A 12,885-nucleotide genomic window follows, 5' to 3' on the forward strand; every position below is an offset into this window, starting at 1 on the left:
GAAGGGTAAAGTTTTCATATTTTGTTTGTTCGTTTTTGACTATAGATCTGTTAAATAGAAACTGTCATGTAACACACACACATGTAAGTGTGTGCGTATCGACGAATCATATTGTGGCCCTGAAAAGGGCCTTTTGTTTGTGAGCAATGCGGTGCGATACGTGCACGCATGATGCTCTGTTGCGACCGCGGCGGCGGCTGCGGCTGCGGCTGCGTTCAGCGCACCATGTTTAAGCCTTCTTCTCGGTCTTCTTGGGCAAGAGTACGGCCTGGATGTTAGGCAGTACACCACCCTGAGCGATTGTCACGCCGGAGAGCAGCTTGTTCAACTCCTCGTCGTTGCGGATGGCCAATTGGAGATGACGAGGAATGATCCTGGTCTTCTTGTTGTCCCTCGCGGCGTTACCGGCCAACTCGAGGACCTCAGCGGCGAGGTACTCCATCACGGCGGCCAGGTACACGGGTGCACCGGCACCGACGCGCTCGGCGTAGTTGCCGTTACGGAGCAGCCTGTGGATACGTCCGACGGGGAACTGGAGCCCGGCACGGTTGGAGCGGGACTTTGCCTTTCCCTTAACTTTGCCACCTTTACCGCGACCAGACATATTGAAGAGTTTTAGATTGTTTACACGTACAAAACGAGAAAAGATCACACGCTGTCGATGCGCGTACTGTGAGAATCGTGAGCAGAGTGTGCGCGATCGAGCTTTGTTCAGCTGTTTTTATACTCGCCCTCCGTTACGATATTCGTCGGTGGGGCGGCGCCACTAGCGAAGTGAGCTATCGAAACGCGCAAGCGCGATCGTTCTCTGTATTCCCGTCCCGCTCGATCTCTCGCACTCTCGCTCGCTCGTTCGTGACTGCGATCTGCGAGCCTTCTGAAAACCTGTGATAACTATTTATCATTAGCAAACTAAGGTACTAGGTAAGGTTACAAAGCTACGTAGGTACGCGATGAAGTTGAATACACAACAATTCGATTGAATCGATCGGGAATGACGGAAAATACGAACACCCTACGCCGCTGAAGGGAAGGTTTCCTCGCTAATGTTATGTTTTTTTTGTTTGTTGTTGTTGTTTTTTTTTTGCAATTCTTTCATTTGCTGGAAGGGGTAGGGGGGGGGGGGGGGGGTAAATCGAGCGCGGCGGCGGCTATCGCCGCCGCCGCAACGGGGACCTGCTCGCTTCTGCCAGCCATCGCCACCTAAACATCAATCAACCTCCGCGCGTGAACCACTAAATCACAAAACGCACACGCAGACAACAACAATACCTAGGTACTAGTCTAGTACACCTTAAACCTTGGATGGAACGTATTAAACGTACCTACCTACTTACTTACTTACTACTTGTACTTCTTATTTACAACATACATCTACACTACACCTACCTTACCTACTCATTGCTCATTGCTCTCTCAATCATACCTCTACTTATTAATTACGTACTTACTTAATTCAATATTATACTTACTACTTACCTATCATAATATCATATCATTTCATATTCGGTCAAATAATAAATTCTACCTATACCATAACGTTATTATCTATTCTATTTACATTACATTAACCAAACCAACGCAACGCAACGCAACGCAACGCCTCACGCACCCACGTAACTACCTAGTACCTAGCACCTAGCAGTTACTTACTATTACTTAGTGCCTTGCCTAGTGACTGACTAGCTAGTGTCTAAGTTCTAACTAAACTAATCTAGTCTAGTCTAGTGTACATGTGGTACGTACGTACCTACTTAAACGTAAACATACCCATTTCATTCATTCATTCATTATACTCGTAATACCTACGTACTACGTACTCGATCCAATTGTTTGTACACCATCCATATAGGCGACTAAAGGTTGTTATAATACTGTTTCAAACTAATCATTCTTATTGGTGATTTGTTTGTTTTGTTTTGTTTTGACTCTCTGTATATAAGAAACGAATATTTTCTCAAATATTCATGAAAACATTGTTAGCCCTGAAAAGGGCTTTTTGGTGTGCGCTTGTTAAGCGCGGTAAACGCGAATGAGAGCGCAATGCATGTGTGAATATGCACGCACCGCCATACGCGCGTGATCGCGTTCGATCGGCTCCGCCACGTTCCGGTCGTCCGGTCGTTCCTCCGTCCGTCCGTCCGTCCGCACCGCGTCGGTACCGTGCCGCCGCGACTTAAGAGCAGCAACAGCAGCAAGCGGTTTACTTCTTGGCGGCGGCTGCTTTCTTCGCTGCCGGCTTCGATTTGGGCGTAGCGGCGGCTGCCTTCTTGGGTTTGGGCGCCTTAGGTTTCTTGGTCGGGGGCTTGGCTGTCTTCTTAGCTTTCGGTGCGGCGGCTCCCTTCGCTTTAGCGGGAGCGGCGGCCTTCTTGGGCGCGGGCTTCTTCTTAGCGGCGGCGGCCTTCTTGTCCTTGGCTGCCGACGATTTAGCGGACTTCGCGGGTGAACCGGAAGCCGCCGACGCAGACGCGGCCGCGGCTGCTGCCTTCTTGCTCTTGGCGCCGGCCGCTGAGGCGGTCGCCTTCTTGCCGGCGGCGCCGGCCTTCGATGCGGCGGACGCGGACGCGCCGGACTTGCCGGCGGCGGCCTTACCCGCGGCACCGGCGGGCTTCTTCGCCGCGGCCGATTTCGACTCGAGCTTGAAAGATCCCGAAGCGCCCTTGCCCTTGGTCTGGATCAGAGTGCCGGATTCGACGGCGCTCTTCAGGTACTTTCTGATGAACGGAGCCAGTTTCTCGGCGTCGACCTTGTACTGGGCGGCGATGTACTTCTTGATGGCCTGCAGGGAGGAGCCGCTGCGTTCCTTCATCTCCTTGATCGCGTTGTTCACCATCTCGGAGGTCTTGGGATGGGTGGGCTTCGCCTTCGGTTTCTTCGCGGCTCCCGCCTGTCTGCCGGTCTGCTTCTTCGCCGGGGTGGCTGGTGCCGGAGCTTCGGTTGCGACTGCTGTGTCTGCCATTTCAGATGATAATGATGATGTTTACTACGAACAACGACTTGCGTGCGTCACGTACGACGATAGAGTGTAAAGTGCGATAGAGACTTAGATGTCGCCACTTATAGTATCCCCTCGGTCGGAACGCGCGCGCTAAGGTACCACGGAACTTTACCGTAACGAGCGCAGTGATGTCGCGGAACGTTTTCTCGTCGGAACTGTCGAAAGTTTTCACTAACACGCGTCTAATAAAATCGGTTTTAATAATGGAAAATTAGGTGGTTCGAGGACGAGGACGGTGTCGAGGTGTCGGTCATGAAGCTGAGCGGCGCCGGGCGGCTCGGTTCGGCGGGTGGTGGGCGAGATCGGCGCGTGCCGGTGTTTTATTTCGGAGACTGCGTACCGAGCGTCGGTCGGGTCCGGTTCAAAATGTTATTTTCTCTATAGGATCGACGTGTAGCGGGCGTCGAGGTCGACGTATCAACGGGGAGGATATCGAGCTTCCGCCGCGACAGCAATTCGTCGATATTCGACGGTCTCGCGGCCCAATTATCGAGCTGAAAGTGAACCGTCGTAAAACACCGCGGCCGCCCGGCGGCCGCGTACCGCCTGCCTGCCAGACGGCACGGCTGGACCGCCGCCGGAGGAGACGAAGAAGGTTCCTCGTCGTCGTCGATGGTGTCCCGGGTGCTCTCCTCGCGAGCCGCACGCTGCACGCTGCACGCACCCGCAGGCGACGATACGCGACGGACTCTCAGATCTCTCGGATTGCACTCTCTAACATTAAAACGTACCTATACGTACCTGTAAATAAACGAATCGTAACAACCTAATAATTAAGTACATAGTTACTGATTTACTATACGATAATGTATTATTTTATAATATACCATCATGTAGAATGATATAATACCACAATATACATACTTAGATACATGAATGTTGTTTAATTTTTTCAAAGTAAGTAATCACTTGACCTCTATTGTAATCAGACGTCGTAAGCCTTAGTAGCAGTACTTCTACTGACTATAATATCTCAGATAGATCGGTAATAACTTGGATATAATATTGTGATCAATCATTAATACAGCATACGCAGTTGCGCTACGGATCGACTGCGTTGTACTTGGATAGATAGACTCGACGGACGCTGTGCGATCGCAAACTATGAGCTGCGACAGTTCTATGCGTTAGATGCGTGTTCGTTTCACAGTTACTGCGTGCGTTTGCGTATGTATTATGCGTATTATTAGCCTGCTTTTGCTCATTAACTTACTTACTTACTAACTAACTAACTAACTAACTACATACGCATAATACTTAACGTACTTACTTGATGAAAACATACGTACATATATGTACATTATTAGTTACAATTATTATATTGAATTGAATCTCATATATTCACAGGCGGACACCGACACAGCAGCAGGAGCAGAGGCGCCGCCGCCGGCTCGAGCGGTGAGTGAAAGAAATCGAGCAAGCGACGGGTATATTCATTTATTTATAGTTATTAGTTAACGTTATGAAAATGTAGGAGGATCAAGCAAGTTATGTAGGTACGTAGACGGTAAGTAAGTCAAGTTTTTACGTGTCTACTTATATGTATTTGTAACTGTGATATACCGGGGGCATATTAGGCATTACTTATACTTTATTTACTCATCATCGTCATCATCTTATAGGGTAGGTAAGTATAGGTGATTGGGTGGATTATTGGATGGAAAGATAGGTAGGTAGGTAGGTAGGTAGGTGTGTACGTTTTTGTTTTTGACTATTCTGTTATCGAGAAACGTTTACATCAGTTTCGAATCATATGCGGCCCTGAAAAGGGCCTTTTTTTGTATGCGTAGCGCGCGAACGCACGCACGCGACGAGTGGGCCGCCGCCACCCGCGATAGTCCGCGAGGTGGCGGCGCTCGCCGCCGCCGGCGTCCGGAGGAGCGCTGTGCTGCTTAACCGCCGAAACCGTACAGGGTGCGGCCTTGACGCTTCAGGGCGTATACAACGTCCATGGCGGTGACGGTCTTCCTCTTGGCGTGCTCGGTGTAGGTGACGGCGTCACGGATCACGTTCTCGAGGAACACTTTCAGCACGCCTCTGGTCTCTTCGTAGATCAAACCGGAGATACGCTTCACTCCACCTCTGCGAGCGAGACGACGGATGGCGGGCTTCGTGATACCCTGGATGTTATCACGAAGTACCTTCCTGTGACGCTTGGCTCCTCCTTTTCCCAGACCCTTTCCTCCTTTACCGCGACCGGTCATGTTGATTGATAGAAGATGTGTAACGAACGAAACGAGCGATGCACGCTAACGAACAACGCAGGCGAGAATGGCTCTGGCGCTGTCCGGCGGGCCTGTATTTATACACGAGCCGGGTACGCGACACGAACTCGCTACGAGAGGTGCGCGGGGAGAGGGGACGTTGCGAGAGCGGAGAACGCTGGTTGGTCGGTGACGATTCGTTCGCGCACTTGCTTGATTGTCAGTCGATTAACTAAGAAAAACGATTAAGAATTTTCAATAGCAGACTGAAATATGTAATGAGGATAGCAAAGGTTTAGGTATTAGAGCTTAGTCGGACGATTACTTAGTCAATAAACTAACTAACAAAGCTCACACAAACACTCGCTCTGTCTCTCTCTCTCTCTCTCCCTGTCTCTCTCTCTTCGTTGTCCAACAAGCATAAGCCTAACTAAAGTAAACTTAGTACTTGCATAATTATGTATTATAATATGAGTTAAATTAAACATATGTAAATAGATCAGTAGTCGCAACCCCCTGCCTGCCTGCCTGACTGACTGAATGATTATATCTAAAGCGTTTTAAATCTGTTAATTTATTAATCTAAGACGGTCAGTCACTAACTAGGTGTACACATAACATACTTGTCTACTGTTGTGTACGTACTACAATACATAGGTTACTTACTATACGTAATGATCGGTATCAATAATGTCAACAAACGCACCCTACTGTAGTAGTACTTATGTTATATCCAATCCAATATTATAATATATTAATAATTACTACGTATTATTTATTGGTGTGCTTTGTTTATAATAGCGTTATAGTCATAAGTATTTAGGTGACTGCCTATCCATGTTTATTATCGCTATCGTATAGTCATGCCAGATGAATACTAACTAACAATTTTCGATTATTTCTTTCATTCATTCATTCATAGATAGGTACGTGGATAGGAAGACAGTGGGGATCTAGGTGTATGTGTGTGTGTATAAATAATATGTAACGTTTTTGACTTCTGTTTTTGAGAAACCTTCACAAAATCAGATGCATATGTGGCCCTGAAAAGGGCCTTTTGTTATTAGTGAACGGACGAGAACGCGGGCAATGCAGGCGGTGCGTGTGTGTGTCGCACCGTGCGTGCCTTGCACCGTCGTCGTCGTTGCCGTTGCGCGTTGTTGTTGTTGTTTAAGCGCGTTCACCACGGATCCTACGCGCCAGCTGGATGTCCTTGGGCATGATGGTGACACGCTTGGCGTGGATGGCGCACAGGTTGGTGTCTTCGAACAGACCGACCAGGTAAGCTTCGCTGGCCTCCTGCAGTGCCATCACGGCGGAGCTCTGGAAACGGAGATCGGTCTTGAAGTCCTGAGCGATCTCACGGACGAGACGCTGGAACGGGAGCTTGCGGATCAACAGCTCGGTACTCTTCTGGTAACGACGGATCTCACGAAGAGCGACGGTTCCGGGCCTGTAGCGATGGGGCTTCTTGACACCGCCGGTGGCCGGTGCGCTCTTACGCGCAGCCTTGGTGGCGAGCTGCTTCCTCGGGGCTTTGCCACCGGTGGATTTACGAGCGGTCTGCTTAGTACGGGCCATCTCGGTAGGTACGAGTTAAAATCGCAAAGTTAAGAGACGAACGAAAGAGGATCTACTACACCGCTCCGGACGAACGTTGGAGAGAGAATAAAAATCGCCACGCTATATTCGGTCCTATTTATATAGACGACGTCGCCGCGCCGGCGAACGGGGCGGGGCTTGAGAGCCGGCCGGCTCGCTCGTGGCTCCCTCTAGACGTCGCGTTTCTGGGACTAGTAAACATACGCGAAAAATAAAAATTTCCAAATTTGATTTGTTTTTCTTTTATATTTTCTTTATTTTTCTTTCTCGTGATTATCATGTTTTAAACGGAACATAATTATTGTAATATACTACTCTTGCAATAATTCCATTGTAGGTACCTAATTTTCATGGTAAGTTTACGTGAACGTACGTGAATAATATTATAAGTATAGATCTAGCTACCCTATAATAATATAGGTGTAATGTTTGTGCACTAATTAATCAAGTGAAGTTGTTTAAAACGACCAACACCTATAACTGATTATTAATTCCACGGTCAACATACTAATAATTTCATAATGATTTTTACGGTTTTAAGGGTGGTTTTAGTATCTACCTATGTATGTGTTTCATCTCTTCGTTGAATTGGTGTACACGTAGTAGGTACACTTGCGTATCTATGTATTGTATGTACTATCGAATATTGATCATTGTGCTCATAAAGGTATAATATTGTACGTACGTACGACGTATCTATTATTTTACTAGGTTTACATTGCGGTTTCGTTTACCTAATATCAATAATATTATACTTACTTATACTGCTGTACTCGTCGCGTTTAAAATAATCATTCTCATTGAGGTGTTCTTATTTGATTTTTTGATCTTTGCATGCATGTCTCTTTGCTGTATGAATATATTATATTCTTTACTTATAATACTAAATAAGCAGTGAGTATATAGGTAGATAGGTGGATAGGTAGGTAGGTAGGTAGGTGTGTGCGTGTAATATTTATTTAATTTACGTTCATTGATTGAACGAGAAGATTGCGTTTTTGTTTTTGACTCTCAATGTTAGATAGAAACGTGAATCGTAACGATATCACATGAATTGATTTGTGGCCCTGAAAAGGGCCTTTTGTCTTTTGTCCCGCCATCCTGCGTGCGTGATTAGAGCGCGCGAGTAGGCGTTCTTCACACACACGAGGCTGGACGTTCAAGTTGCCGCGCTCACTTGGAGCTGGTGTATTTGGTGACGGCCTTGGTGCCTTCACTGACGGCGTGCTTGGCGAGCTCACCGGGCAGCAGGAGCCTGACCGAGGTCTGGACCTCCCTGGAGGTGATGGTCGATCTCTTGTTGTAGTGGGCGAGACGAGAGGCTTCGGCGGCGATGCGTTCGAAGATGTCGTTCACGAACGAGTTCATGATCGACATGGCCTTGCTGGAGATACCGGTGTCGGGGTGGACCTGCTTCAACACCTTGTAGATGTAGATGGCGTAGCTCTCCTTCCTCTTATGCTTCTTCTTCTTCTTGTCGGTCTTAGAGATGTTCTTCTGGGCCTTGCCAGATTTCTTGGCGGCCTTACCACTGGTCTTGGGCGGCATTGTAGTGAGTAATAGGATTTATCGATAAAAATTAAGAGAGAATGCGTGCTTCCGAAGCGGAGTTCAGGAGCAGAGTAAAAACCGGGACGCGACAACACTCGTATTTATACGGCCGGCCGCGCACGATGTTAGCGTTGGACGACGAAGCGTTACGACGCGCGCCGCGGCCCAATCGCAGCGCTTCCCGGTCCCCTCGGCTACGATCGCGAGCGGGGCGAGGAGGCGGGGCCGGCCCGTCGTTTGCGACGCGGGAGGGGGGGGGGGGGGTTCACTTGACGATGCTTGTACTAAACTTGTGGTCTGCACTGTGTGGTATACCGGTAAAATGAAATCTAAAAACACCATAATAAACAACGACGAGACGATTAAACAATTCGCTCTAATTAATCAATCACTTTGATAGTTTGACGCAGAAACGCAAACGCAGAACAGTCTGAACGACTGTACATAAGTCTGTACCTAGATCTACGCTCAATACACATAATATTATTATAATAATATTGTAATACTTTCGTTCTGTTCCTCTACATAATTTATCCTAGTACTAGTACTATAATCGCAGTAAAATCATTGCACTCAGATTACTATCATAATGTAATATTATTTATTTTTCTTACGCATGCGTGCAATTATGTATAAAATGAATAAATAACATAGCGATCGACTATATTACTATTCACCTATCGTTAATATCCTTTTTTCTTTTTAATACTTACTGTCGGATCGATCATACTTTATCATACCGTATTACAGGAGTTACATTTGCCCCTTTTTCATTCATTCATTCATTGTGGTTGTGTTTAGTTATCCGCAGATAGGTGTACCTATCCGCAGTTAGTACCTATAGTATATAATAATATAGGGATACAGGTCAAAGGATAGCGGCAGTGGGTGTGAAGGGTAAAGTTTTCATATTTTGTTTGTTCGTTTTTGACTATAGATCTGTTAAATAGAAACTGTCATGTAACACACACACATGTAAGTGTGTGCGTATCGACGAATCATATTGTGGCCCTGAAAAGGGCCTTTTGTTTGTGAGCAATGCGGTGCGATACGTGCACGCATGATGCTCTGTTGCGACCGCGGCGGCGGCTGCGGCTGCGGCTGCGTTCAGCGCACCATGTTTAAGCCTTCTTCTCGGTCTTCTTGGGCAAGAGTACGGCCTGGATGTTAGGCAGTACACCACCCTGAGCGATTGTCACGCCGGAGAGCAGCTTGTTCAACTCCTCGTCGTTGCGGATGGCCAATTGGAGATGACGAGGAATGATCCTGGTCTTCTTGTTGTCCCTCGCGGCGTTACCGGCCAACTCGAGGACCTCAGCGGCGAGGTACTCCATCACGGCGGCCAGGTACACGGGTGCACCGGCACCGACGCGCTCGGCGTAGTTGCCGTTACGGAGCAGCCTGTGGATACGTCCGACGGGGAACTGGAGCCCGGCACGGTTGGAGCGGGACTTTGCCTTTCCCTTAACTTTGCCACCTTTACCGCGACCAGACATATTGAAGAGTTTTAGATTGTTTACACGTACAAAACGAGAAAAGATCACACGCTGTCGATGCGCGTACTGTGAGAATCGTGAGCAGAGTGTGCGCGATCGAGCTTTGTTCAGCTGTTTTTATACTCGCCCTCCGTTACGATATTCGTCGGTGGGGCGGCGCCACTAGCGAAGTGAGCTATCGAAACGCGCAAGCGCGATCGTTCTCTGTATTCCCGTCCCGCTCGATCTCTCGCACTCTCGCTCGCTCGTTCGTGACTGCGATCTGCGAGCCTTCTGAAAACCTGTGATAACTATTTATCATTAGCAAACTAAGGTACTAGGTAAGGTTACAAAGCTACGTAGGTACGCGATGAAGTTGAATACACAACAATTCGATTGAATCGATCGGGAATGACGGAAAATACGAACACCCTACGCCGCTGAAGGGAAGGTTTCCTCGCCAATGTTATGTTTTTGTTTGTTGTTGTTGCTTTTTGTTTTTTTTTTTTTTTTACAATTCTTTCATTTGCTGGGAAGGGGGGGGGGGGGGGGTAAATCGAGCGCGGCGGCGGCTGACGCCGCCGCCGCAACGGGGACCTGGTCGCTTCTGCCAGCCATCGCCACCTAAACATCAATCAACCTCCGCGCGTGAACCACTAAATCACAAAACGCACACGCAACGCACACGCACACGCAGACAACAACAATACCTAGGTACTAGTCTAGTACACCTTAAACCTTGGATGGAACGTATTAAACGTACCTACCTACTTACTTACTTACTACTTGTACTTCTTATTTACAACATACATCTACACTACACCTACCTTACCTACTCATTGCTCATTGCTCTCTCAATCATACTTATTAATTACGTACTTACTTAATTCAATATTATAAGTAATACTTACCTATCATAATATCATATCATTTCATATTCAGTCAATTCATAAATTCTACCTATACCATAACGTTATTATCTATCTATTTACATTACATTACATTAACCAAACCAACGCAACGCAAACGCAACGCCTCACGCACGCACGTAACTACCTAGTACCTAGCACTTAGCAGTTACTTACTTACTTACCTCACTATTACTTAGTGCCTTGCCTAGTGACTAGTGTCTTGTCTAAGTTCTAACTAAACTAAACTAAACTAATCTAGTCTAGTCTAGTCTACATGTGGTACGTACGTACGTACCTACTTAAACGTAAACATACCCATTTCATTCATTCATTCATTATACTCGTAATACCTACGTACTACGTACGTACTCGATCCAATTGTACACCATCCATATAGGCGACTAAAGGTTGTTATAATACTGTTTCAAACTAATCATTCTTATTGGTGATTTGTTTGTTTTGTTTTGTTTTGTTTTGTTTTGACTCTCTGTATATAAGAAACGAATATTTTCTCAAATATTCATGAAAACATTGTTAGCCCTGAAAAGGGCTTTTTGGTGTGCGCTTGTTAAGCGCGGTAAACGCGAATGAGAGCGCAATGCATGTGTGAATATGCACGCACCGCCATACGCGCGTGATCGCGTTCGATCGGCTCCGCCACGTTCCGGTCGTCCGGTCGTTCCTCCGTCCGTCCGTCCGTCCGCACCGCGTCGGTACCGTGCCGCCGCGACTTAAGAGCAGCAACAGCAGCAAGCGGTTTACTTCTTGGCGGCGGCTGCTTTCTTCGCTGCCGGCTTCGATTTGGGCGTAGCGGCGGCTGCCTTCTTGGGTTTGGGCGCCTTAGGTTTCTTGGTCGGGGGCTTGGCTGTCTTCTTAGCTTTCGGTGCGGCGGCTCCCTTCGCTTTAGCGGGAGCGGCGGCCTTCTTGGGCGCGGGCTTCTTCTTAGCGGCGGCGGCCTTCTTGTCCTTGGCTGCCGACGATTTAGCGGACTTCGCGGGTGAACCGGAAGCCGCCGACGCAGACGCGGCCGCGGCTGCTGCCTTCTTGCTCTTGGCGCCGGCCGCTGAGGCGGTCGCCTTCTTGCCGGCGGCGCCGGCCTTCGATGCGGCGGACGCGGACGCGCCGGACTTGCCGGCGGCGGCCTTACCCGCGGCACCGGCGGGCTTCTTCGCCGCGGCCGATTTCGACTCGAGCTTGAAAGATCCCGAAGCGCCCTTGCCCTTGGTCTGGATCAGAGTGCCGGATTCGACGGCGCTCTTCAGGTACTTTCTGATGAACGGAGCCAGTTTCTCGGCGTCGACCTTGTACTGGGCGGCGATGTACTTCTTGATGGCCTGCAGGGAGGAGCCGCTGCGTTCCTTCATCTCCTTGATCGCGTTGTTCACCATCTCGGAGGTCTTGGGATGGGTGGGCTTCGCCTTCGGTTTCTTCGCGGCTCCCGCCTGTCTGCCGGTCTGCTTCTTCGCCGGGGTGGCTGGTGCCGGAGCTTCGGTTGCGACTGCTGTGTCTGCCATTTCAGATGATAATGATGATGTTTACTACGAACAACGACTTGCGTGCGTCACGTACGACGATAGAGTGTAAAGTGCGATAGAGACTTAGATGTCGCCACTTATAGTATCCCCTCGGTCGGAACGCGCGCGCTAAGGTACCACGGAACTTTACCGTAACGAGCGCAGTGATGTCGCGGAACGTTTTCTCGTCGGAACTGTCGAAAGTTTTCACTAACACGCGTCTAATAAAATCGGTTTTAATAATGGAAAATTAGGTGGTTCGAGGACGAGGACGGTGTCGAGGTGTCGGTCATGAAGCTGAGCGGCGCCGGGCGGCTCGGTTCGGCGGGTGGTGGGCGAGATCGGCGCGTGCCGGTGTTTTATTTCGGAGACTGCGTACCGAGCGTCGGTCGGGTCCGGTTCAAAATGTTATTTTCTCTATAGGATCGACGTGTAGCGGGCGTCGAGGTCGACGTATCAACGGGGAGGATATCGAGCTTCCGCCGCGACAGCAATTCGTCGATATTCGACGGTCTCGCGGCCCAATTATCGAGCTGAAAGTGAACCGTCGTAAAACACCGCGGCCGCCCGGCGGCCGCGTACCGCCTGCCTGCCAGACGGCACGGCTGGACCGCCGCCGGAGGAGACGAA

At 48.7% G+C, this 12,885-nt stretch overlaps 7 protein-coding genes across 7 annotated transcripts; all 7 read right to left on the reverse strand.

Annotated features, from left to right (window-relative positions):
* Window positions 1–111: 111 nt before the first annotated feature.
* LOC118278900 (histone H2A) lies at window positions 112–703 on the reverse strand. Its single transcript, XM_035598307.2, has one exon. It carries the CDS (start codon window positions 602–604, stop codon window positions 230–232), a length of 375 nt encoding a protein of 124 aa, XP_035454200.1. The 5' UTR covers window positions 605–703; the 3' UTR covers window positions 112–229.
* Window positions 704–1,733: 1,030 nt separating this feature from the next.
* Window positions 1,734–12,441, reverse strand: LOC118278894 (late histone H1-like). Its single transcript, XM_050703774.1, has 2 exons — window positions 11,033–12,441; window positions 1,734–1,750 (listed from the first exon to the last, which is right to left on the reverse strand). The coding sequence occupies exon 1, from the start codon at window positions 12,253–12,255 to the stop codon at window positions 11,500–11,502; it is 756 nt and encodes a 251-aa protein (XP_050559731.1). The 5' UTR covers window positions 12,256–12,441; the 3' UTR covers window positions 1,734–1,750; window positions 11,033–11,499.
* LOC118278895 (late histone H1-like) lies at window positions 2,065–3,145 on the reverse strand. The gene has a single exon (XM_035598301.2). It carries the CDS (start codon window positions 2,957–2,959, stop codon window positions 2,204–2,206), a length of 756 nt encoding a protein of 251 aa, XP_035454194.1. The 5' UTR covers window positions 2,960–3,145; the 3' UTR covers window positions 2,065–2,203.
* LOC118278911 (histone H4) lies at window positions 4,615–5,280 on the reverse strand. The gene has a single exon (XM_050703829.1). It carries the CDS (start codon window positions 5,200–5,202, stop codon window positions 4,891–4,893), a length of 312 nt encoding a protein of 103 aa, XP_050559786.1. The 5' UTR covers window positions 5,203–5,280; the 3' UTR covers window positions 4,615–4,890.
* On the reverse strand, window positions 6,239–6,868 carry LOC118278898 (histone H3). The gene has a single exon (XM_035598305.2). The coding sequence runs from the start codon at window positions 6,781–6,783 to the stop codon at window positions 6,373–6,375; it is 411 nt and encodes a 136-aa protein (XP_035454198.1). The 5' UTR covers window positions 6,784–6,868; the 3' UTR covers window positions 6,239–6,372.
* On the reverse strand, window positions 7,031–8,425 carry LOC118278906 (histone H2B). Its single transcript, XM_035598312.2, has one exon. It carries the CDS (start codon window positions 8,350–8,352, stop codon window positions 7,978–7,980), a length of 375 nt encoding a protein of 124 aa, XP_035454205.1. The 5' UTR covers window positions 8,353–8,425; the 3' UTR covers window positions 7,031–7,977.
* On the reverse strand, window positions 9,359–9,950 carry LOC118278899 (histone H2A). Its single transcript, XM_035598306.2, has one exon. It carries the CDS (start codon window positions 9,849–9,851, stop codon window positions 9,477–9,479), a length of 375 nt encoding a protein of 124 aa, XP_035454199.1. The 5' UTR covers window positions 9,852–9,950; the 3' UTR covers window positions 9,359–9,476.
* Window positions 12,442–12,885: the final 444 nt, after the last annotated feature.

Source organism: Spodoptera frugiperda, chromosome 24, assembly GCF_023101765.2.
Source record: "Spodoptera frugiperda isolate SF20-4 chromosome 24, AGI-APGP_CSIRO_Sfru_2.0, whole genome shotgun sequence".
Lineage (NCBI taxonomy): Eukaryota > Metazoa > Arthropoda > Insecta > Lepidoptera > Noctuidae > Spodoptera > Spodoptera frugiperda.

What these genes read in the sequence shown, in the direction of transcription:
- LOC118278899 (XM_035598306.2), bottom strand. Translation starts at nt 9,851, where the DNA reads ATGTCTGGTCGCGGTAAAGGTGGCAAAGTTAAGGGAAAGGCAAAGTCC.
- LOC118278911 (XM_050703829.1), bottom strand. Translation starts at nt 5,202, where the DNA reads ATGACCGGTCGCGGTAAAGGAGGAAAGGGTCTGGGAAAAGGAGGAGCC.
- LOC118278900 (XM_035598307.2), bottom strand. Translation starts at nt 604, where the DNA reads ATGTCTGGTCGCGGTAAAGGTGGCAAAGTTAAGGGAAAGGCAAAGTCC.
- LOC118278906 (XM_035598312.2), bottom strand. Translation starts at nt 8,352, where the DNA reads ATGCCGCCCAAGACCAGTGGTAAGGCCGCCAAGAAATCTGGCAAGGCC.
- LOC118278894 (XM_050703774.1), bottom strand. Translation starts at nt 12,255, where the DNA reads ATGGCAGACACAGCAGTCGCAACCGAAGCTCCGGCACCAGCCACCCCG.
- LOC118278895 (XM_035598301.2), bottom strand. Translation starts at nt 2,959, where the DNA reads ATGGCAGACACAGCAGTCGCAACCGAAGCTCCGGCACCAGCCACCCCG.
- LOC118278898 (XM_035598305.2), bottom strand. Translation starts at nt 6,783, where the DNA reads ATGGCCCGTACTAAGCAGACCGCTCGTAAATCCACCGGTGGCAAAGCC.